Genomic DNA, 25,397 nt, shown 5'->3' on the forward strand with positions numbered 1-25,397 from the left:
GCGCCAAGGAAGTTGTTAATAATTCATGATAGCTTTTTTACTCAAATATCTTTCGTTCGTGTGTGTGCGTCCGTGCGTGCTTGTGTGTGTACTGTCATGAAATTGAAAGTGTTAGTACTATATTTGATGTGTTTCGACTAATACCATATGTGACCAAAATGTAATTAGATACTTATTTATTTAACATAATCAACAGACATAATTATTGTGACGGAAATGAAATGAATCTATAATATTTTGATTTCGAATATATTTTTTGCTAATATCAAGTTTGACAAAGTGATATTATATTATATAAAGGTTTCTTGACAGACAGACAGACAGACAAAGTGATCCTATATAAGGGTTCCGTTTTTCCTTTTGAGGTACGGAACCCTAAAAATCATTAAGGATTCGAGTGAAATCACATCTACTAAAAATATTTAAGTAGACACCTATATCTTATTTGTGCCTTTTTAGTCTAGAATCTATAATATCTTAATCTAGGCTATGATTTTTTTCCTTGTATTTTATATGTAGCACAACCGTGTCAATGTGTTTTTCTTATTTAATTTTAACTTCTAACATTTGTTACCTATTAACTTTTCCGAAATAGTTAAGGTGACTGTCCATTGCCGCGCACGGACACGCTACGTGTGTTTACGTTCTATCACAATGTAGGCAGTAGGTATAAACGCAAGCGCATCACGTCCATAGACGGAGTAGCTTTTTTTAGCAAATTAAAATCAGGTCTTTATACACTATATACACTAGCTGATCCGCCTGTCTTCGCTCGTGTGAAATTTAATATATGCTATGAACACATAATATAGTCTGTGGCTTTTGGATAAAGTAGCTTTATAATGATGCAAGGATTATTAAAATCAGTTCACTAGTTTCAGTGTTTATCGATTACAAACAAACAAATCTTTCCTCTTCATAATATTACTTTCTTTTTCTCTATATTGTTACGATTTTCGGGTACAAATAAAAAAATAGTATAGATATAATTGAAATTGATATATGATTATGAAAATGCCGCGCGAGGTGCCAGCCTGCTCGTCCATATAGGTAACCGTGCACTAGCCACCACTCAGCGCGCCTCATTCATCTCCACTTACCGTCACTCGGCGTGCTCGATTTTCGCTGGCTATAACTCCTTACGCCACTATAATGACTGTACACCTCAATGGAATGCATTTCTCCCGTTCGCTCGCTACGTCTTTCGCATTCCCTCTCGCTCGCGTCGCGAATCGTGATGTCATCAATATTGTGCCGGAGTACGCCATATTGTATCCGTGCCGTGCACAGCGACGTGTGCAGCAATGGATTGGTGGCTTTATTCGAAATAATTGATAATAGAGAATTAAAATTGTTTTCTAATAAGTACCTATAGGTACTTAATTAAATTAAACATTCGATGTTTTGCTGTGATTAATAAAATAAATACTTATACATGAATGTAAATAAACGTATTTAAATTGTAAAATATAGTTTTATTTTCAAACCCACCTGGACTTTAAGTTATAGAACCAAAAAATTTAAATTAAACCACAAAAATTTTCAAGAACACCTTTTTATTTGTAAACTAAAATGTAATGTGCTATCTTAATTCTAGATAAACATTCTGCATACGTAAGTAATAGTAATATGTCTTAACATTATTATTTTGTAAATCTGTCCCCCATATTACCCATACTAATATTCTAAATACGAAATCTGTCTGTCTGTCTGTCTGCTAGCTTTTCACGGCGCATCCGTTTAACCAATTTTGACGATTTTTGTTACAAAGGATAGCATGCACTCCGGGGAAGGATATAATGCTACTTTTTTAAAGAGTTCCCACGGGATTTTCAAAGAAGCTGCGGACATCTTTTCTTTGGTACAGATTGGTATAGAGATGGTAATTTGGTGCATCTCAGAGAGATATAGACTACTTTTTATCGCGGAAAATCAAAGAGTTTCCACGAGATTTTTAAAAACTCCGAAACCTACGTGGGCAATGTCGCGGGCATCATCTAGTCCTCTTTAAAAAGTTATCCCCACATTATCAACCAAATCATAAGTGTAAGTCGAAACGAAACCGCTTAATTTATCCCCATATTGTCCCCTACTACATAATTATATCCTCAGACTATCTGTTATCTTCTTCCCGATAGACAAGTCAATGGGGCCGTCCTCCCAGGGCTGGGCAGGGTCGGTCTTCGCAGACCTGTTGTGGCATATGAACCCGTATAGTGGAACTGGGGGTGCTTCGGCGGTAGAATCGCAGGCTACGTGATTTCTTGTGTGCATCCTAGTTGAGATTTTTTTAAATTAAATCTTTGTTTAAAGTAAGCAAATCAAATCACCATGTAGTCCCGTTGTCCCCGTTAGCCGTATACGCCGCCGCCGTAGCCCCGCTAACGGGGACATCGGGATTTGAATAAAATTATTAAAAACTTATCCCTTTGTCTGTCCTGTTTAACGGGGCAACGGTATTTAAATAAATTGTAGAAAATCTATCGCGTTATCCCCGTTCTCTATTCCCCTTCAACGGGTATTGCGGTAGATGAATAAAAATCACCAGACACCAACCAATCACAAACATTTTCAAAAAACATTCGAAATTCAATTCGAAAATGTTTTCTAAAACATTCAAAATTCAATTAGAAAACAGTTTCGTTTGTGATTGGTTGGTGACTCTGGTTAGCGCCCACTGAGATTTTTGTCTATCGTATTTTGTATGGGATTACGTAACAGAGAGAGCGCTATATAAACTTCTTTCCGCGGATAGTGTTTAATAACAAAAATGGATACCGAACCTCTTCCATTCTTGGAAGTGAAAATCACTACCCATTTTATAGATGCGGAAGTGTAACTATTTATTTGTTGGTTTGTCCATCTATCACGTCGAGACTGATTAATGAGCAACAAACAGTTCGACGTGAATTTTTGACATGGGTATAGCAAAAGACCTAGAGAGTGACATAGACTAACTATAATGATATAGTGTGTGTTCTGAATGCAAGTTACTTGTATTTGCGGCAAGCGTCTGCGCGGTGTCGCTCCAGGTAGCGGTGCTGGCTGAACGCCTTCCCACACTGGTTGCAGCGCCACTGCCACGAGTGGTGGCCACGGGTCCGCTGGTGCGCGCGCAGGTTGGAGCTGGAAACCAAATGCGTTCAGTTTACATCACAATGCTAGTGATGCAGTCATCAATGGCAGGTGACAGGTCATGTATGTCGTAGAACCGACGGCCGATGGGGCAGACGTGTTCTGGAGTGGAGACCGCGTACCGGTAAGCGCAGTGTGGGACGACCTCCAGCCCGCTGGACCGATGACCTAAAAAGTGTTGGGGAGCGTATGGATGAGGAAGGCGGAGGACCGTGTTTGGTGGCGCGCTCTTGGAAAGGCCTATGTCCAGCAGTGGATGCAAACAGGCTGATGGATTGGATTGGCTAGTAATACGAACCCAACCCAAGCCTTATTTACTCTACCCGAGTCTATACTCATCGACCAGCAATGGTCCTGCCACATTGCGGAGAAGGGACGCTCTCCGGTGTGCAGACGCGGGTGGTCTTTAGCACCCAAGAACGTTCGAAACCTTAACCCTACCTGAGACTACTCACCGATCAACCCTCCACCTCCCATGGCTTCACCGACCTCTCAGTTATATGGTTCGAATCGTGGGAGAGAGTCCAGGGGCGCCTTCTTAACTGCCTATAAGTTAGGTACCTACATATTTTATATCACTTCCTTGTCCCTTTTGTCTGAACTCTCCCCTTTGGAATCTATATAAGTACCTACTCACCGATCGGCAAAGGTCCTGCCACATTGCGGGTGCGGGCAGGGGAAGGGACGCTCCCCTGTGTGCAGACGCAGGTGGCCTTTCAGCACCCAGGGGCGATCGAAAGCTTTACCACAGTACGAGCAGAGATGGTTGAGACGAGCGCGGCGATCCCAATCTTGTCTAGAATCTGGTACAAGGAAGAGGAAACCTGAGGAGTCAACCTTTTTTATTACAAAAGGAAAACATACAGCACATTCATGAAACTAAAGCTAGCTAAATCATACATCTAAGGTGGGAGTCCATTTCTAGTAGCGAATACGATCAGGCGTGTGCCTACCATGACGAGATGGGTCCAATCCCTGCTATCAAGCCTTGTTTTATGTGCATTTCTTGATAGCAGAGACGAACCCACCGCACTTATATTGGAATTGGTAATTGGGGGAACCTTTGCATTATGTGTGTTTTTGAAGATCTTTGTGGTTTTTTTTGTTTCGTGGCCTGGAGAACAACGTTATCAACTGCCAAAAATCCTGGAGTTGATCGAGATACCTACTCGTATAAGTCCCGCGAATTGCTATTGCGCTGGAACCATCTCATTAACATCGAAATGACGTCATTTTGACGTCAGCCGAAATAAAAATGTACCATCAGCTGGAAACTTCAATCTAGGCTGACGTCACTGAAATGGCGGCCACGCGCATTAGCAGTTTGCGGGCCTTATAACAACACAAATTACATAACAACCTCTATTTGAACGAAACCTAGTACGAGTATCTTCGCATACCTACTATATTTATGTTGTAGAACTACTGAGTTATTTTCTTCAAGATCAGCATACAGATTACCACCTTTATTTCTTGCGGGAAATAGGAATAAAAGCAAAGTACGTAGCGCCTTCAAGTCTTTTCTCTATAAAACCGATAAGAGTAGAAACATACTTTATTACCTACTTAAAACCTAACTCAACGAGACGTGATACATAATATGGTTAGAATCATAATAAAAGTGTATGCGTAATGTGTGTCTGCCTCAATAATAATTTTGCTTACCTTTCTCCAATTCAGTAAGAACTCTAATTTCCTCCAAATCAATCGGCGCTACATCCTTATCAAAAGACTCCTTGCAAACCAGCAGTTCTTTGTTAAGTTTCTCGTTCGCATTGTTTTTCACCAAACTTTTTAACTTCTCCGCGATTTTATGAATTTCCAACCCTTTATTAACAGGTTTCAATGGCTCTCTATTCTTTATTTCTTCGATAATCGGTGCCAGAGGTTCCTTTTTCAAATCCTTTTTTATCTGTGCCTTTATTTTTATTTCATCATCTGTATTTAAACATGGCGGTTGGTCGGAGACCTTGTTTTTCTTTTGAGCTTGCGTTTCTGTGAACTCATTTCTTTCAGTTTTTGCCTCGTTAGATCTTAGGTTGTAATGGAATTTATTATGATTTTCTTTTTTTACAGCTCTTTTGCAAACTTCTGGGGAGCTTATTGGTTTTTCACTTTCTGAAGCGTAGTCATAGTTTTCGGTGTCTACGAAATGTTTGAGGAATTGGCTTTTTTTCAGCAATTGAAGGTAGAAGCGGGTGGCAATGGGAACTTTGTCGTGGAAAACCGTTTCGTTAAGTTTCAGTAAGTTTCTTTGCTTCTTGACTGGTTTCGGAGCACGCCCCAGTCTAATGTCCTCTGAAAATTAAATCTTATGAAATATACTTAAATATATACTTAATTTCGTTTTTTTTTTGTTTGCTTGAAAGATAAACAAATCGCAGAAACCTCGGAAAAACGTGTAAGTCACGCAACTTTGTTGGCCCGCACTTTAGACTTTCTGGAGTTAGGTTTATCACACGTATTCTGATTTCATTGTAAGAAGAACCGCGTATCGTGCGTCTCTTAAGCATTTCAGCGAAGTTAATTGTTTACATTTTAAATAAACTAAAGTACAGGTAGTATTAAGCAAGCGTAGTGTGGGACGCCCTCCAGCACGATGGATCGACGATATAAACAGGATACGGGACGGGGACGATATAAATAGGTCATACACAGAAAATCTATAGGTATTCATCATCATCATCAGCCTGTGGACATCCACTGTTGGACATAGGCCTTCCCTAAAGAGCGCCACCACACCCCGGTCCTCAGCCTTTCTCATCCAGTCACTTCCCGCCAGCCTCTTTATATCTATAGGTATTAGTTTGAGTTGTACGTTGATATGTCAGTCAGCCAGTTAATTCTTTTATATTAAAAAGCTTCTCAGAAGGAGAAGGGCCACAAGCCACAGTCTACTGCGCTGGTAAAGTGCAGATTGGCACACTTTTTGAGAACATTACGGAGAACTCTCAGGCATGCAGATTTCCTCACGATGTTTTTCTAGCACATAACTCCGAAAAGTTATAGGGAAGATCGAAACCCGACCTTCCGAATAGAAGGCTGACCATTTAACCAATAGGCTATCAACTACCTTTCTAGATTAACAACTTTGCATATGTACCTAGTGATCAACTAAATTATGTCTGTCGAAATACGGAAAATGAGTGGGAAAACGTGGCAATTTTTCAGGAAAATAGAAGCCAATTATTAGCTTAGGGAATGAAACCTTTGCAGCAGTATTTTAAATATAAAAATTACGTACTAATCATTTAAATACCATAAAGTCTAGATATTTTACATTAATACAAAACTACGTTATTCAAAGTGTTACAAACACCTGTTTCATGTATGAAACTTCCTCGCAGGGGCCGAATAGACTTCATGTAGCATCTAGGCATTGTATTTAATGGAATGAAATGTTTTAAACTATTGAAAATAGGTGAAAAATTTAATAAATTCCAAGTACATTATCACTTTACTGTAAGACACTTGCTATTCGACATACTTAATTTGACATTAGAACATTTTGTTTTTATGAATTCCAAGTTTGAATTCCGGCGATAGTCACCTCAACTGCCAGTGTGTCCTGCATAGAGGATTTATAATTTTTGTAATTACCTACCATGAAAGAAAATTCAATGTTTAATAACTTTTCCCCCCATCGATTTTGAATTAAATATTTATGTATACAGAAAATTATCTTTGATCTATTTAAAACTATTTTGGTTCATGTCCGCAACTTTTCGCAAAGGGTCCAAACTCCAAAATGTCCGATCACCTTTAAATATTTTAATTAGATACTTATTACTTTTTTAACTGAATAGTGGTACAAATAAGCCGGTGTTAAATAGATAATTAATATTTATTATTTATTTATTGGTACCAAACATGTGATATAGTATTTTAATGGTGAAGTAAAACATCCTCAGGAAACCTAAGGTTCATTCATGTTTGAGAGGTTTCCATGATATTCTCAAAGGTGTGTGAACTGTGAAGTCTGCCAATCTACACTTGGCTAGCGTGGTGGACTATGGCCTAAAACCTACTCATTCTGAGAGGAAACCCGTCCTCAGTAGTGGGCCGGTTGCGGTTGCGATGATGACGAAACATCGTCATGATATAGTGAGTATAGTGACGCAGCGTGAACAGTTATTCAATAAAAAGAAACTCGTAACTATGTTGTAATTAATGCCTTATGGTAACAACCTGTCGTCTCGACGTCATATCAGTTAAAAATATAAAAAATAAACTTCGTCATAAAGCTTTCAACGATTGGCGGGCGGGAAGAGGAGACTGTACCCTTAGTGTGAGTTTGAAGATCTTGCTAACGTTGATCGATTTCGACCATCGAAATACAATGATGTCAGAGTGAAATGGGTTTTTGTGGGGTTTTTTAAAATAAAAATAGCGAGCAAACTAGTAGGCGGGTTACCTGATGTTAAGTGATTACAGCCGCCCATGAACATTTGCAGCACCAGAGAAACCGGTGCCAATGCGTTGCCGGCCTTTCTAGGATTTGTCTTATCTTAACTCTGGACTCTGGACGGGTTCGGAGCTAATCACGCGAGTCTAGCCGTAAGATATATATTTATACCTAGCTTATGCTCGCGACTTCGTCCGCTTGGATTATACTTTCGAACCCTTATTTTACACCCTTAGGGGTTGAATTTTTCAAAAATCCTTTCTTCAAAAAGCTCTATCCGCATGCCGATCCGAAATATCACTTGCTTTCTACTTAGTCTTTCGATACTCGGATCTATCAAGGTATTCGAGGTGTACTCGTAGTAAACCCGCCGAAAAGCGTGGAAATGACGCGCGCGCGGAAACCCTGCGTGCCCAGTGGGGGGAAGAAAACCGGCATCGATTATTCGCGGCCGAGACCGCGTCGGGGTCGGACGTGTTCTCCGACGGATACTCGCGCTCATCTCGCACCGGGCGATGCTAAACAACAGGGCGTTACGCGTGTGCTTTTGTTTTCATATAGTACGTCGTGTGTAGTGTGATACTCAGACCTATGCGGTGATACCGAGGTCTGCTGCAGGCGACGCCATGGGCAATTCTTGTAGCTCAGGGCAGGCCCACAAAGATAAAGATAGCATTTCGCAGCATTCGGAAGAGTGAGTACCTACTTAGCCACCTCTCAGATGAATCTTAACGCGTGAAGGTCACACCACAATAGAGACAGGACGGACTGGAAAATGTTGTTGTTGTAATTACTGTTAGGAAGATAAGCGCAGCTGTGATCACAATAAATCAATAAATTGACAAGGCTCGCCTACAGGTTGTGAGGGATCAAATTGGACCAAACATGGATGAACTTTCTTACGTCAGTCTAATCATTTACCAACATATTCCATAATATTATGGCAATACTGATGTACCTACACTTTTATAAAGTTATGGTGATAGTAATATTAAACGGCAACTTAACTAAGGCGTAGGGATCCAAACGCGCCCTGGTCCGAGAAGAAGCCCACAAGCTCAACGTTCTTTTTATTATAATCATTTCACAATAGCACTACTGATAGTACTGTGTAACTATAGTAACTTAATAACTGGGTAGCAAAGCTGTTAAAAAAATTCGTACCAAGCTTTCTTGATAAAGTTCCTTTTAAAAATTCAGGTTTTTGTCTATAATATTGAATAGGTTGGATCCTACGCGTAGATCTACGTCTAATGTGTAAATTCTAATTTGTTTTATTACTATTTGCTGATGTTCGATATATATTTTAAAGTATAACATTATATTTTAAAGTTCTTTAAAGAGATTAGGTCCAGTATAGTAGTAGGACCTACCTACCTAGGAAGTAAATTTTATTTATTAGGTAAGTAGGGACTACAGACCCACACAAAAATATAATATTTCTAGCTTAGGTAAGTACTATTACGGGATGATATACCTACCTATATAAGTTGCATACAGCATATACCTACCTAGGAGATGATGGTAAGATCCTTACACTTCCCAACTTCCGTCTGTTTCCTCTAAACTACTGAGGTTGGGTATTCATGGGGCAGATGAGCTGACAACGCAGCTCTTCTCGTGAATCGCCCGGCTCATTTGCTCGCATTTACCCTATAGGTTTTGGTTCCCTTGACGGGTCTTGAGTCTTGACAGACCTGACGACGAAGTGATCCCCCCAGAATCACGAATCAGACTTTAATTTTTATTCAGCCAATAGACACGCTTCCTCTGGCTAAAATTAATATTTTATTGCTTTTTAATAAATACATAGGTATCCTTACCTAATTTTTATGTCTAAAATATAATATAGATAGTAATTTCGCTACCCGTCTGGAAGTCCAGCAGCGATGGCGCCATTAGAAATAGATCCGCAGAAATAAAAGTGAAATATTATGTCAACGCGTGAATTTCATCCGGCGCGTCTCTGGACGGCCGCTATACAAAACAAGAATCTACGTTCGCGCATTTAGGGCTGTCATCTTTAGAGCGTCTCTGCTATGCCCCGGCATTCTTTGGAATGCTCCGGCTGCTGCTGGATGCTGAAGCAAGGCTAGTGCGCCCGTACCCCGTGCTTAGAGCTTTAGCTTAGAGTGATTCATAATCACCGCTGCGGCTTGCCTAAGGACGTCGCGGCATGCCTAAAGGTAGTATGCGCTTGCATGTATCGTGCCGTGCCGCCAGTGGGCGCTGCGCTTTCAACTTGCGTTAGACGCATGCCCTAATATCCAGACGCTGGGCAATGCATGTATGCATCCCTCCCCTCCCGCGAAACGGGCAAGGTAGGGAGGTACCTATGTGGGACTCGCTACCCGAGAGGCGATCAGAATACCCACTAAACCCAACGGCGCTCCTGCGCGCGTCGCGTGGCGACTGGGTCACGGGAACACCGAAGCATTTCTACCACACTCAGCTAGCGACATCCAGCGAGGCGGACCCTCCACCAGGGATCTATTCATCAGTTCACTGCACGTCCAAGGTGCACCCGTGCACCTCCCGACCCGGGCGGGGTCCCAACGGGCGACAGCTGACAGGTCGCCCGGAGTTCTCGCTAAGGCGGCAGGCAGCGATCGTGCACATGACGCCTGCGCCTCGTCCTTCGGAGACGGAGAGGGTCCGCTTTTGCGTCGGTCTCCCGCTGTCGGTTCGCCGTCTCCTTCTAGGTCATCACCTCCTCGCAGAAGGAGGCGACGGCGTTTCAAGACCCTCTGCTGCTCACCATGGCGTGAACGACGGCGGGCAGCGAGAGATCGGGCTCCACTTGAGTCACGAGTGCGGAGTCTTCCGCGTGGCCGCACTCGTGATGCATCAAACCCTGTGGTGCACGCAATAACGCATAGGTACACTCTCTTGCATCCTCTTTCTTGTTTGTAAGGCATACGCAACACGCGCAACTTTAATATTTCAATTATTAATTATTACTATTTTATTTATTTATTCAGATACAAGTGAGCCCTTGACTGCAATCTCAACTGGTGGTAAGTGATGATGCAATCTAAGATGGATGCGGGCTAACTTGGAAGGGGTATGGCAGTTTTTATTAAACCCATACCACCCTTTGGTTCCTACACGGCATTGCCGGTAGGGTGGTAACTAGCCACGGCCGAAGCCTCCCACCAGTCCAGACCATGCGTAGACTCATGCGCTATTGCATGCACCTCTACGCTAGTTGAAAGTGCACTGTTCTGTCAGTTAGACCTTTATTTTCTCAAGAAAGTAAAGACGTAGCAAGTAGCAACCCTACGTGCGATGTTCCTTATGTAGCACGTGGTTAGAATGCGTGAACAAATGAGTAGGTACGAAATAGTATTAGTACGAGTACATTGTAATTAAATGTACACTCCTCTGAGACTCGATGATGGACAGCTAAGGTGACTCATGGACTGTCCATGTTGTTTTGAGGTACTTGTTACTACGAGTATGTTTTTATTTGACTTGTTTTGTAGATATAGTAGTCTTCTAGAGCTAGGTTTTTTTTTATACATTATAGGCGCATGCTTGACCACGATCACACCTAATAGGAAGTGATGATGTGGCCTAAGATGGGACGCGTTTGCCTAGAAGGTGCCTATTCACTCTTGTTTTAAAGATACCCGGATTATAATTGGCAGGAAACACTGATCTAGGAAGAGTATTCCAGACCCTAGGTATGCGTTTAAGGAATGATGACGGAAAGCGTTTCGTACGCGAAGATGGAATGTTGACGACATAGGGGTGGAAGGGGTAGCTAATAGGTATAGAGCCTCGATAGCTCAACGGTTAAAGGAGCGGGCTGAAAACCGAAAGGTCGCCGGTTCAAATCCCACCCGTTGCACTATTGTCGTTTTAAAAAAACCTAAATCCACGTGGACGAAGTAGCGGGCATCAGCTAGTCTCTACATAGTATGAAATAAAGTCGCTTCCCGCTGTCTGTATGTATGAACGCGTAGATCTTTTAAACTACGCAACGGATTTTAATGCGGTTTTCACCAATAGAAAGAGTGATTCAAGAGGAAGGTATGGTTTAATATTGGTTTTTGTTAATTTGTTGAAATAATATGACGAATATTTGAACAAAATGTCGGAAGAAATCAAGCTTCCATCGAAAATCATCAAAATCGGTTGAACAGATGGGTCGTGAAAAGCTAGCAGACAGACAGACACACTGTCGCATATATAAATTAGTATGGAAGTATGGATTATTTTTTAATCACTCCTCACTGACACCACTTTAGTATTTACATTGCACCCATGCGAAGCCGGGGCGGGTCGCTAGTTTATGATAATATGTAACGAGTAGTAAATAAAAATAATGTGAGGCCTACACTATTATAAAAGGGAATAAGAACGTAGATACGGCTTTTAAAGCGATTGTGTCTATTATTACGAGTGATATAAGTGTATGACTTCATAAAAGCCTTGTCACTATCAATCATACTAGTGTAGCGTTTAATATGTTCCTATACCTAGCCTAATAGTTAAGACGTCGGCCTTCTATTCAGGAGGTCACGGGTTCGATTCCAGACACGCACCTTTAACTTTTCGGAGTTAAGTGTATGTTTTAACACTTTTAACTATAATAATCGGTAGTGAAGAAAAACATCGTGAGAAACAAAAATAACATTTGCCGCAGTGTTGCCAGACTCTAAAAACCTTAAAATATACACTCTCAGCTTTCAGTAGACTGAATCTTATCGAATATCTTTACTGTATCTACCTGCCTAGACCAGCAGCACACTTCTCAGCCCTCAAAAAGATTGAATCGACTGGGTTCGGAAAAACCGATAGCCGTTGGAGTCCCAAAATGCTATCTGAATGACGACCTCACTGACACTGGAAAGTGCAGCGTTGGAAGACCTCCACTAGGTGGACAGACGATATCAAAACAAGCGCAGAGAGCCGCTGGCGCATAACCTTCGAGTGTGTAAGTCCCTACAACAGTATGTCCAGCGGTGGACGTATATCGGTTGATGATGATGATGAGGGTACGGCACAGTAAGTAATTCCAGTGATTACCATAGTAAATAGAGCGATTGAAGTTAATAGGACCGGCCGTAAGACTACCACGCTATATGCCTCACAGTCGTTCCACTCATTTTCCATAATTGAAATTGAACGCTTTATTTCTGGACTCATATTATTATTTTACATCAATGACGATTTAGCTCTCACAGCTGTTTATTTTACTCGTAATAAACTAGCTGACTCGTTGCGACTTTGGGTCTAACTTTGAGAGTTTACGTAGGTACATCATTTTTTTAGATTAGATGTCAGAAACTTTCAAACTTCTAAGACTCTGCAGGCTAAGTACATACTCTTTTGTGCTCTGTCATGTTCTCTGGCAAGTGGCAATGGCAGCTACATACTCAACCTTGAAACGCAAGTTGAAAGCGCACCAGCGCACCAACAATAATGTGCAACGGTTGGGATATGAGCTTATAGAATTGGCTATAGATCTTTGGGGGTTGCCACTGGCAACAAATCTTTGAGCTTTAAGCTGGCATCAAAATTGCAGATCATCCGATTGGAGTTATCTTACACCCTCAATCTTATCTTAAACTGTAATGGAGTCATTGAGATTTGCTATAATGTAACAATCATCACTATATTTTGCAGATTCGCACTCGAGCGTGCCAACGAGATGTCGCTGAAAAGATATTTTGGCGCCAAAATTAATTCCTTTGAACTCAATACAGATACAGGCATAAAACACGATCTAAAACTGTCCCTACGGCTACGCTGGTACCTATTTGTCCACAACTTCGTCCGCGTAAAAACTCGAATTCTTTTGAATTGAATTTGTTCAAAATTTGTGTATTTTATTTTTATTTTGTGGGGTCTCAACATCCATGCATGGGGTGTTGCATCATTTGCAGTTCCTTGGACAAGACTGTAGAATTCGGAAATCCTGTCAAGAAATGAAAAGTTTTACTCTCTTTTTCTCTTTACTGTAAATTTTTTTGGTACAAATAAAATCAGTACCCTTTTTATAAATGCGAAAGTGTGTTTGTTTGTTGGTTTGTCCTTCAATCATGTCGCAACGGATTGACGTGATTTTTTGCATGGGTATAGTCAAAGACCTGGAGAGTGACATAGGCTACTTTTTATTCCGGAAAATCAAAGAGATCCCACGGGGTTTTTGAAAACCTAAATCCACGCCCACAAAGTCGCGGGCATTAGCTAGTAAAAAAAGTCTGTGTTCTGCAGAGGACGTCCATCAGTTAAAAGGTCGACTCGTATAATGTGGCAATCCGCAATAAAATTTAGAAACGCACCAAAGTTTCGTGCTGTATGACGGTTTTCTAAAAACTAAAAACCAGTCAAGTGCGAGTCGGACCCGCGCACGAGTGGTTCAGTACAGCGGGGCTTAGTAATAGGGTCCCTTTTGGCGCCCTTCGGGTAAGGAATCCTAAAAGACCCCTTTTCTACAAAAACAAAGCCATTATTAACTTGGACCCACATATTTTTAAATATAAATAGAACCATTTTGCCACGCTGATTAAATCTCTTCCCAAAACAGTGACCCAAATATTAAAGCCTTTCAGTAGTGAGGAAATATTTTAAAATCCCCAAAAAACAAGCTATTTCGCTATGCTGGAACACTGCCAGCTTCTCCGTCGGTGATTCAATTAAATTATTTGTTTGTATTGCCACGCAATACTTCTTTAATGTTTATTGCCGAATTTATTGATGTGGCATTTTGATCTGCAATTATTTTTTACGGTTTTAGGGGCGTTAAGTTGATCCAACATTCAAACGTATGCACAATGCAAGATGATTTACTTATGAAATTCACACTTGTCCTCTTAAATTTCGATAGAAATCATGGAAGTGGAACACGGGCTACTCGCCCTATCAGATACTTACCTACCTATCTATATGACGGGTACCTTCGACCTTTCGGTTTTCAGTCCACTCCTTTACCCGTTGAGCTATTGAGGTTCATACTTTATATAGGTATACGTACCAATAACAATACGCTACATACATCGTTAACTGGCTAATAGTACTCGGCATAGTGGTCGTGACGTCACGAGCACGTCTGCCATTGAGTGGCTCTTCGCACGTCCAATTTACCAGCGCCGCAACAAATAGATGGCAACAGCCAAGTAATGAGTAATGACGATTATGTAAGACCCTCGCGGTTCTCGTACGTAGGCATGTCTATAATGAGAGTACGGTGTATGACGTTAGCGGATAGTAGTCTCTTTTGTTTTTGTGTTCTAAAACATGTCTTTTTAGAAATACTGAGCAAACGAGCCAGCGGGTGAGTCCCGCGGGTCACCTGAGTGATTACCACCGCTCAGGAAGTAGGAACATTTGCTCGGAGAGCATATGTAAATCCATTGATGATACGGTGCCGTGGTTCTAAGCCTACCTTCGACGCTCGTATCTTAAATATCCTATCAACGTTATCCTATAACGTAGTTGGTGACTGGTGTGGTGTAAAATGTCTTACTAAACACAATGGCAGCTCGCGTCCTGTCGACTGGCACGATACCACACGACTGCACACGACAGTAAGGGAACTTCTAACAAAATGTCGAGGCTTCGACATCACTGGCAGGCGTCAATTTTTGTATTTTATTTATTAAAGAAGAATATTTACAGTTTGCGACAAGTTTGGTGCATTAATAAACTTAAAATAAGTTTTTCCGTAAACCAGGTAGCCCTAAAGTAGCCGCTCCCTATTTTTCTTTGATTTTACGTCATCATTAGCCTAATATTTGGCATATCGACTATAGTCGATTCAGGATCAAATCGAGAGTTCCCTCAATCTAGTTCACTCTTGACGATAGGGGCACTATTCACGAATGCGCCCGTACGAATATGTAAATTAAAAATATATGTAAACTAGCTGATGCCCGCGACTTCGTCGCGTCGTTCGTTTTTTAAAATTCCCGTGGGAAGTCTTTGATTTTCCGGGATAAAAAGTCTATGTCACTCTCCAGCAATCTATACCTACCCATGCGAAAAATCACGTCAATCGGTTGCACCGTTGCGACGTGATTGAAGGACAAACCAACAAACCAAGAAACAAACACACTTTCGCATTTATAATAAGGGATAAAGTGTTTTTCAAGCACTCTCCTTTCAAATAGGATATTTCAAAAATATATAGCACTATTGTTCTAACAGTGCAGTGTTCCGTGGCGGTGGACCGTGGACTGTGGACTGTGGACGGTGGATAGTGGACAGTGGGCAGTGGGCAGTGTCCACACGTAAACTAAAACATACCAGCGTGCGTCATTGCGGAACTAGGTCGCCGCCACTGGACGACTCTTTGTATATTCTGGACGACACTCATATCGTAGATAATATCTACCTTGTAGAGTACGAGACGCACATACCTTTGCGATTTAATAAGTTAGAAACTACGGATAAATAAATAAGTACTTAGAGAAAAGTAGGAACTTAGTATTAACCTAGATAGCAGGGGTGAAAAATGGTAAAATTGAAATATGGTAGGTCGGATTTATAGTACAAGTTTAAGGAAAAAATCCAAAAGCCTGGCCATGAATTTGTGGTTACTGTATACTTAACAAAAAAAAATTAATGTGTAAATGACACATACTAATTAGTATTTTCAATTTTCAAAGTAAGATAACTATAACAAGTGGGGTATCTAATGAAAGGGCTTTACCTGTGCATTCTAAAACATAATTCTATTTATTTTTATGCATAGTTTTTGATTTGTCGTGCAAAATGTCGATAAAAAATACCCGAGTACGGAACCCTCATTGCGCGAGTCTGGTCGCACTTTGCCGGTTTTTATTTTCTATTTAGGTTTTTTCTACGTACCTTAATGAAACCAATTTCAAACCTATTTAGCAATATTGAACTGTTGTATGGAAATTAATTTTTCTTGGCAACATTTAGATTAGATACAAAGTACTGAAACGAATTCGCCGCCAAAATTCAGTATTTATGAGGTCACAACTATAATTTGATTACAAAATAAACATACTTTCATTACATATTATAGATATAATAATATAATAAATAGTCTCAGAAATTGCGCGACGCAGCGCGACACGACGATTGTGTCCTAGGGTAGGTACGCGGGTCCTAGCTAGAAGCCTTTCGTTAAACTGTGCTAGAAGCACAGAATACGTAGCTACCTGACGCAAAGAGAAAGCTTACTCCGCAAAAGTGTTTTAATAAATAGCGACTCTTGTTACGACATCATCATATACTCCTAGTGCAGTGCAGTGCAGGCAAACACTCTTCCACTCAGCCAACGATGCAGCCAACAGTGAATGGTTGCTATCTTCCTATATCAATGAGTTTTTTATTTATTTTTTATTTGGAAGATATAATAAGAACAGATAATTCTATTAAATAAACTTAAATCTAAATTAAAAGAAGATTAAAACGTAGGATTAGTTTTGTCATCTAAAGCCTCGCTGCGTGGTCTCGATGAGGTTTTAAATATTTTTTTTACTTTTAATTTAATATTTTTTTAGTTTTAATTTAGATTTAAGTTTATTTAATAGAATTGTCTGTTCTTATTATACCTTTTGATTTCAACTATCAACCGATAGACGTCCACTGCTAGACATAGGTCTCTTGTAAGGACTTCCACATCTGACTGTCTATCTAATCTGTCTGTCTGTCTGCTAGCTTTTCACGGCCCATCCGTTCAACCAATTTTGATGAATTTACAAACTTTTATCCCGGAAAATCAAAGAGTTCCCACGGAATTTTAAGAAACTAATTCCACGCGGATGAAGTCGCGGGCATCAGCTAGTGTATTATAAATCGAACACGAGCACGCGCGCGTCCCGTGTGACGTCTTGCCGCGAAGTAACGTCGCGCTTTGTTTGTCTAAGCCTCAACTAGACTTGGCATTTGGCCCTATCGTGGGATAAATGTGACTAGGGATATTATTAATAATTTAATCAGTAGTTCTCTTCTGTCAATGGACTATTATTCATTGATAATTAGGTAAGATGATATAGTGATTTGGCCATACTTAGTGACCTGTATGTCGTTTTAAATTAATAATAAGTATTATGCCCGCCCTATAGTTTATATCGGGAGCATGCTATGATATAGTCATGTGGTGTTGAGTTGTTCCAACAAAATATATAAGTAGCTATACAAATAAAATTAAATTGCAGTGTAGTGTCTATCTGTGATTTCAAAATATTCATTATTTATGAAAAAAAAAAACTATTGCAAAATGTCGAAAATATACGACTGTATGGAACTCGCGGTGCGTAAGTCTGACTAGCACTTTTTTAATAACTTAACTGAAGGAGATGTTCACGTCATAATGATAATATAACAAAGGCCGTGCGAAGTATGACGTCACTCGAGACACTGGGTGAGTGGGTCACGCAGCCATTGCGTGCCACTGCCCAGACAAAGAGACCATTGCGCACGATTCGCACCAACACCATCTGAAGGATACACTTTATGGAAATCTCTAAACTCTTTGGACATACAGTACCTATATTTTGCGATCTATTCTAGAGGAGGTACCCTGTAGACCGCTGCTTTGTTTTGTCATTGATTCTTTGATCTATATCTTTTATCCAGATATCCAGTATATTTTGATTCAAGAGCCCATGAATGCCAGATGTACGTCATAGTAATTTTTTATCTGATTTTTTTATAAAGAAAATATTACAATAGAACTTAAAGCTAGCCTTATCTAATTAATGTACAAATCATGCCCGCGTGGAATGGTGCCAAACCTGAAATCTTGCTGAATTTTATGCACCTTTACCCACTTATCAGGTACCAGATATTTGTCAAAGTCGTCCCGTTACTCTAGCCAGGAATCCAAGTCGGCTGGGCTGCGTTCGGGAAGCTTCGAGAGATGTCTTCTCGTCCGAAATCGTTTGACTCTGAGCTTTCTTATAAAGCCCATGCCCCATAGTTAGTGAGCATGTCTCGGATCCATAAATGTAATCACTGGCAACACGCACTCTTCGACGACGCCTTCCATTGCGTCGCCTAAATCCAGCGGCTTTCTGCGACTCGTGTGAGGTCGTCTGTCCCCCTCGTGGGGAGCCTGCCAACTGCCTGATTCCAGCATCTTATCGCACCGTCTGCGTCTATCAGATCTTCAGACTACAAAGCTTGAAGTTACTTACCAAAACGATGGCACTTGGCAGTCTATTTTTACGACGCTTCGCTACGCTTCCCCGCTGTAGGTAATTACTGCGCGTCACTACGGGCGCATTCCTCGGGGCGGCTCGCGAGTCGCGACCCACTTACCCGGTGACGCACGGGTGACGTCACAACCCATGCCACGCACACAGATAAACGGCTAGACTCCTTATCAATCCATACTTCCATAACTTAATATTATAAGTAAATGCAAAACAAAAGCGTTGCTGTTGTCTGCTTGTCTTCACAGAGTACCGTATACGGATAGGTAGACCTAGGCCAGTGTTTCCCATTTGCCGGGTCGCGACCCGGTACCGGGCCATCAAAATAAAATCCCGGGTCACAACATTCCCGCATTGTTTTAAAAATATTACCAACTATCGATAATATTACTATTAATAAATGTATATTATTTTACCTAATGGAACCAGCTTGGGTCTAAGAGTTTTAAGTGGGCCACGAAGAGGCAATGTAAAAATTACCAGGCCATGGCAGAACAATATTTGGGAAACACTGACCTAGGCTATTATTTTTATCCAGTAAAGTCGAACAGTTCCCTTGAGATTTTTAAAAAACATAAATCCATGCGAACTAAGTCGCGGGTTTCATCTACCTAAAGTCAAGTCTGAGATCTTAAGTTGCTACTGATACGCGAATTAATAGTAAAAACTATGATAATACCTACCGCCAAATATAGGTAGAATAGTTACTAGTGACGTATGCTGACGTCATGATTGCCACTAGGTCTAAATATAAACGACTAGTCTAGGTAGGTACTAAGTTGCTACTGGTACGCTATTAAGTAGGTAGGTACATACATAATAGTATAAATTTAAGTAGGCTGCCAAATATAGGTAGCACTTACCTGGTGACGTATATGTGACGTCACGACTAACGCCACAGCAAAAACGTTTGCCATTGAGGCCGATTCTCTTGTACACAATCTCTAAACTAAACTAAATTAACAGGTCTGAATCTAGTGCCATCCTTTTCCGCAAGCAACATTATGAAAGGGATAGCAATAGATTAGGCGTGACATTTTAGTTTAGTTTAGAGATTGTGTACAATGGAATTAGCCACATTGTTCGCTCAGAATATCTTCTTTAAGCTAAGTGACTGAGCTTTCATAAGAAAGCTCACAGTCACTCAGCGGGCGATGGAGAGAGCTATGCTTGGAGTTTCTCTACGTGATCAAATCAGGAATGAGGAGATCCGTAGGAGAACTTGAGTAACCGACACAGCTCAACGGGTTACGAAGCTGAAGTGGCAATGGGCAGGGCACATAGTTCGTACAACCGATAAACGTTGGGGTCCCAAGGTGCTGGAATGGCGACCTCGCACCGGAAGACGCAGCGTTGGAAGACCCCCCACTAGGTGGACGGACGACATCAGACGACTCGCAGGGAGCCCCTGGATCAAGGCGGCGCAAGACCGTGGCGTGTGGAAGTCCCTACACGAGACCAATGTCCTGCAGACAGCGGAGTGGACGTCTATTGGTTGATGATGATGATGATCTTCTTTAAGTAAATGACGTTTCTGTAATATTATTGTTCTATGCAAATAAACCAATCGAGTGCAAGTCGTACTAGCACGCAAAGGGTTCCGTACACAGAAATCCTAATAATAATAATAAATTCTAAATTCTAAATATAAGTCCCGCAAATTGCTAATGCGCGTTGCCACAATTTTAGTGATGTCAGCACTAGACTGAAGTTTCGAGCTGATGGTAACTTTTATTTCGGCTAACGTCAAAATGACGTCATTTCGACCATAATGAGACATGGTTCCAGCGCAATAGCAATTTGCGGGACTACAAGATAATATACCTAACTAACACTTTTATGTAGAACACTGCAAGTTAATCACGGACAGTACCGTCTACATGTGATTTAGTAAACTAATTATATTTTCGTGAACATATTTTAATTTTCCTTTGTTTGTCCACGCTACATAAATGGCATTACCATAATGTGTACCATGGGTCGTGACGTCACACATTTGCGTCACCGAATAAGTAGGTTGCGAACAGCCCCCTATGAGTTTTAAAATAAAATTATTCATGAAAATGTGCTCGAAATTGCGCGACCGGCAAAACGCGCACGGATTTCAGCTCAAATTACTGTGTTGTATGCAAATGTAAGGCATCACTATAGTTCGCGACAGGTCAAGATGGCAACCAGGGTATGAGTCGTGGGGATACGACAGCGTGGGGGCTGTGCGGGTGTGCGGGGCGTCCGCACTTTGATTGCCATCTCGACGTACTGTAGATGTCCTCTCTAGGCGTGGAAGTTTGTCCATATGGAACGTGACCACTATCATGACTACACTATTCGGGATACAGCGAATGTTTTGTGGTTGACGAATTTTTGAATAAGCTTAGTAAAAAAGCCGGCTGGCAGACGTGACATTCTGTGACAGCGAATATTCCTCCCTGTGGTGTATTGGATATCCTGAAAGACGAAGAGTTCCTGCGGGATTTAAAACCTCGCGCCAGACGGGCCAGGCGGGCTAACGTCGACTAAACACGTGAGTAAAGCCGGGTGTTGAGATATTTATTACCGCTTTACAACTAGGTGTCATGCCAAAGATTAATGATGCGATTCGTCATTAGTTGCCGCTTCGCACTCGGATCGCTGGTGACTTTGATGCGATGCCAGCTGTTCCCACCAACAGTGTTGCTCTGTCGGGTAGCCGGCATCATCATCAAGCCATCGCCGACTCACTACTGAGCACAGGTCTCCTCTCAAAATGATAAGGGGTTTTCCATAGTCCACCACGCTAACCAAGTGCGGATTGGCTGACTTCACATTGTAGGTTTCCACACAATGTTTTCCTTCACCGGCAAATCAAGTGATATTAGAGGTGCATGCCCGGGTTCAATCCCTGGACCCCAGACTAGGTGACTGACGTCTTAGCCACTAGACTACAAAACATACCATAGATTAATGATGCGATTCGTCATTACCATTAGTTGTCGCGCCGCCGCATTCGCACCTGATCGGATCGCTGCTTACTTTGATGCGATGCCAGCTGTTCCCGCACACAGTGTTGCTCTTTTTTTTTTTAAGAATATTAGCCATGTTAAATGACTAATATTCCCCTTTCCTCTCCAACTAAGCGTCAGGCTTGTGCTAGGAGTAGGTACGACAATAGTGCAACGGTCGGGATTTGAACCGTCGACCTTTCGGTTTTCAGTCCACTCCTATACCGGTTGAGCTATTGAGGCTCTGAATACTCTGCCGGGTATCCGGCATCATCATCAACCCATCGCCAGCTCACTACTGAGCATGAGTCTCCTCTCAGAATGAGAAGGCCACAGTCTACACTCTAACATCCGCAAGTGCGAATTGGAAGACTTCACACACCTTTGAGAGCATTATGGATATGTAGTACTCGCGGACATGAGGGTTTCCTCACGACCGACGTTTTCCTTCACCGTTAAAGGAAGTTATTGTTTAACCTCACATGACTCCGGTGCGTGTCTGGGTTCGGACGCCGGACCACTATCACCACTTTATACAACAAAAGCTTGACGAGAGGGTTCGTTGGTTTCAGCGGACACTCTCTCGAGAGATCCTGTGTTGTTTATAAGTGCAAGCTGTGAGAATAGTGTTGTTAGCAGTTATTATAGTAAAACTAAGAGAATGATTAAAGTGATTATTTATGAGTAACATGGTAGCATCAATTCCGAGAGCCTTCATCGCAATCCTACGTAGGGTGAAGCTTATACAAAGTATCATATCAAAGATAATGATGCGATCGTCATTAGTTGGCGTGCTGCGTCGCACCTGCGCTGCGGGGTGATTCGCTAACTCAGTGTTCAACACTGAATGATAGCCAACAAGCTCATTTGACATTCATTTTTAATCCATTGAAAGTTTCTACGAAAAACATTTTAACTTCACTCAGTGAAGCAGCAATGTAGAACCAACCAATGTCAAATGAGTTTGGATTGCCAGCTGCAGCCGCATACAGTGTTGCTCTGCCGGGTATAAAGTCCCGCAAATTGCTATTGCGCTGGAACCATGTCTCATTAACATCGAAATGACGTCATTTTGACGTCAGCTGAAAAAAAATATACCATCAGCTGGAAACTTCAGTCTAGTGCTGACGGCACTAAAATGGCGGCCACGCGCATTAGCAATTTGCGGGACTTAAACCGCAAACAGAGAGCCATCTCATTCATTATTTGTGATTAATCTGGCACATTCGTTTACATGCTGAATTACATGGATAACTACCTGTTGGTCTACGACGTAGCACTCACTCACTGACGTAAGGCTCACTCTGCAAAGACGTATAAATGAATAGTGACTCTCTCTACCTCGCAATAAAGTGCAATTCGCATTGCACTGTGTAAAAGCAAACAAGCTAAATAATTAAAAAAAACCGACCAAGTGCGAGTCAGGCTCGCGCAATGCAGGTTCCGTACTACAGTCGTATTTTTTCGACATTTTGCACGATAATTCAAAAACTGTGATGCATAAAAATAAATAAAAATCTGTTTTAGAATGTACAGGTGAATACCTTTCATATGATACCCCACTTGATATAGTCACTCACATCGAAAGTTGAAAATACTAATTATTAGTTCATGACCACAATTTAATTTTTTTTTGTGTGATCTAACCCTAAATTCACGGTTTTCAGATTTTTCCCCAAATGTCAGCTATAAGATCTACCTACCTGCCAAATTTCATGATTCTAGGTCAACGGGAAGTACCCTGTAGGTTTCTTGACAGACAGACAACAAAGTGATCCTATAAGGGTTCCGTTTTTCCTTTTGAGGTACGGAACCCTAAAAACTGGTCAAATGCGAGTCGGACTCGCACACTATGGGTTCCGTACCATCGTACAAGAACCGGTCTTCGGATTTTTGCTATAAGACATTGGCTAGAAGGTTGCTAGAACTTGCTACTTGCCAAATTTTATCATTTTGGAAGAGCCTCTATTTAATAATCACTGAGAAATTATTTACTTTTGATGTAGTCTAATACCCAATTAAACTTCCGTTTCATTGTTTGTCATTCTGCTCAGTCAAACCCTGACCGCGCGTTACGTCGCAGTTAAAAATAACAGCGCGATGAAAACATATTGTGTCACCAAATGCTTGCGTTAGGTATGCGCTATTTATCTATTTATAATGCTTCGCTTTGGCTACGCCTGTCACCTATAGATACTTCACAGTACAGTGCCGAGTCACCTAATTATTAAATTAATGGATGATATAGTCCGTACAAAATTACTTTTCACGCGCCATTTTAACTCTATGGGTCATTGTCATGTCAAAAGTATGGTTCACCTCACACCTGTAAAATATAAGGACTAAAATCGTACTTTTGACATGATATTAGACACAAAAGGTTAAAATGACGCGTGAAAACTGAAAAGTCATTTTTTAGCATTATCTCTATCTCTATATATGTATATAAAAATGAATCGCTGAGTGTGTTGCTGATCGCAAATCTCGAGAACAGCTGAACCGATTTCGCTAATTCTTCTTTCATAATATTCCTTGAAGTACGGGGATGGTTCTTACGGAGATAAAAATTAAAAAAAACCGGCCAAGTGCGAGTCAGGCTCGCGCAATGAGGGTTACGTACTACAGTCGTATTTTTTCGACATTTTGCACGATAATTCAAAAACTATGATGCATAAAAATAAATAAAAATCTGTTTTAGAATGTACAGGTGAAGACCTTTCATATGATACTCCACTTGATATAGTCACTCACTTCGAAAGTTGAAAATACTAATTATTAGTTCATGACCACATTTTTTTTTTGTGTGTGATCTAACCCTATATTCACGGTTTTTAGATTTTTACCCAAATGTCAGCTATAAGATTTACCTACCTGCCAAATTTCATGATTCTAGGTCAACGGGAAGTACCCTGTAGGTTTCTTGACAGACAGACAGACAGACAACAAAGTGATCCTATAAGGGTTCCGTTCTTCCTTTTGAGGTATGGAACCCTAAAAATCCTGAAAAAAATCGACTGTTAGGCGATACAAAGTTCGCCGGGGCATCTAGTAACTGATAAATGATAAATCTTGTTACAATAGTCATAAATTACTGGTCTAAGAGATTTTTTGACAAACCACAGTCTCATATATTTGTTTCTAGAACATGTGTCTACAGAATTTCATTGAGTTGATCAAATGAAAAACGGGCCGAATTGAGTACCACCTCCTTTTTGGTAGTTAAAAACTAAATTATACGTTATACGTTAAAAAAACGTTTGTATGGAAAGCGCTGGGGAGCGCGCTAGGGTGTTTAGCCTTAAGGCTAGCGAATCGCCATGATTAATGAATAATGATAATAGAATGACTAATAAATTATCCTTTGCCCTCAAGCTAATTACCTATACGTAGAGTATGTATAATTGCGCTGGAGGGCAATAACTCACGCAACTGTTGACCCGGGAAATATATCTACGTACGGCGACCGACGCGCCCTTACACGGCACTTAACTCGGAGATAAACGGTTAAGAAATAAATGTTACGTGATAGTTAGATTTCAATGTGGTCTTCAGTAGTCTAAATATACGAGTGTAAAGGGAAAAGGTTACTGACTGACTATCAACGCACGCTCAAACTACTGGATGGATCGGGCTGAAATTTGGCATGCAGATAGCTATTATGACGTAGGCATCCGCTAAGAAAGGATTTTAGAAAATTCAACCCCTAAGGAGGTGAAATAGGGCTTTGAAATTTGT

The 25,397-nt window shown here is 41.1% G+C and overlaps 3 protein-coding genes across 4 annotated transcripts in view; 1 reads left to right on the forward strand and 2 right to left on the reverse strand.

Moving 5' to 3' along the window:
• The window catches only part of LOC138402586 (uncharacterized), a 217,198-nt gene that overhangs the window by 44,084 nt on the left and 147,717 nt on the right, over positions 1-25,397 (reverse strand). The window lies entirely within an intron of this gene.
• Positions 2,991-6,578, reverse strand: LOC117983942 (protein escargot). Its single transcript, XM_034970584.2, has 4 exons — positions 6,432-6,578; positions 4,801-5,431; positions 3,773-3,938; positions 2,991-3,126 (listed from the first exon to the last, which is right to left on the reverse strand). Exons 1-4 carry the CDS (start codon positions 6,513-6,515, stop codon positions 2,991-2,993), a joined length of 1,017 nt encoding a protein of 338 aa, XP_034826475.2. The 5' UTR covers positions 6,516-6,578.
• The window catches only part of LOC117983540 (NACHT and WD repeat domain-containing protein 2), a 45,411-nt gene continuing 28,013 nt past the window's right edge, over positions 8,000-25,397 (forward strand). For both annotated transcript variants that reach the window (XM_034970115.2, XM_034970116.2), the window contains exon 1: positions 8,000-8,234. In XM_034970115.2, the coding sequence (XP_034826006.1) occupies positions 8,167-8,234 (68 nt within the window). In that variant the 5' untranslated portion in view covers positions 8,000-8,166. The remainder of the gene's footprint in view (positions 8,235-25,397) is intronic.

The sequence above is a fragment of the Maniola hyperantus genome, chromosome 7, assembly GCF_902806685.2.
Source record: "Maniola hyperantus chromosome 7, iAphHyp1.2, whole genome shotgun sequence".
In the NCBI taxonomy this organism is placed as follows: Eukaryota; Metazoa; Arthropoda; class Insecta; order Lepidoptera; family Nymphalidae; genus Maniola; species Maniola hyperantus.

Coding starts and splice junctions, on each gene's coding strand:
- LOC117983942 (XM_034970584.2), bottom strand. CDS start 6,515: ATGCCTAGATGCTACATGAAGTCTATTCGGCCCCTGCGAGGAAGTTTC. Junction 3,939..4,800: donor TCTTACTGAATTGGAGAAAG/GTAAGCAAAATT, acceptor TCCTTGTACCAG/ATTCTAGACAAGATTGGGAT. Junction 3,127..3,772: donor GGCAGGACCTTTGCCGATCG/GTGAGTAGGTAC, acceptor TTTGGTTTCCAG/CTCCAACCTGCGCGCGCACC.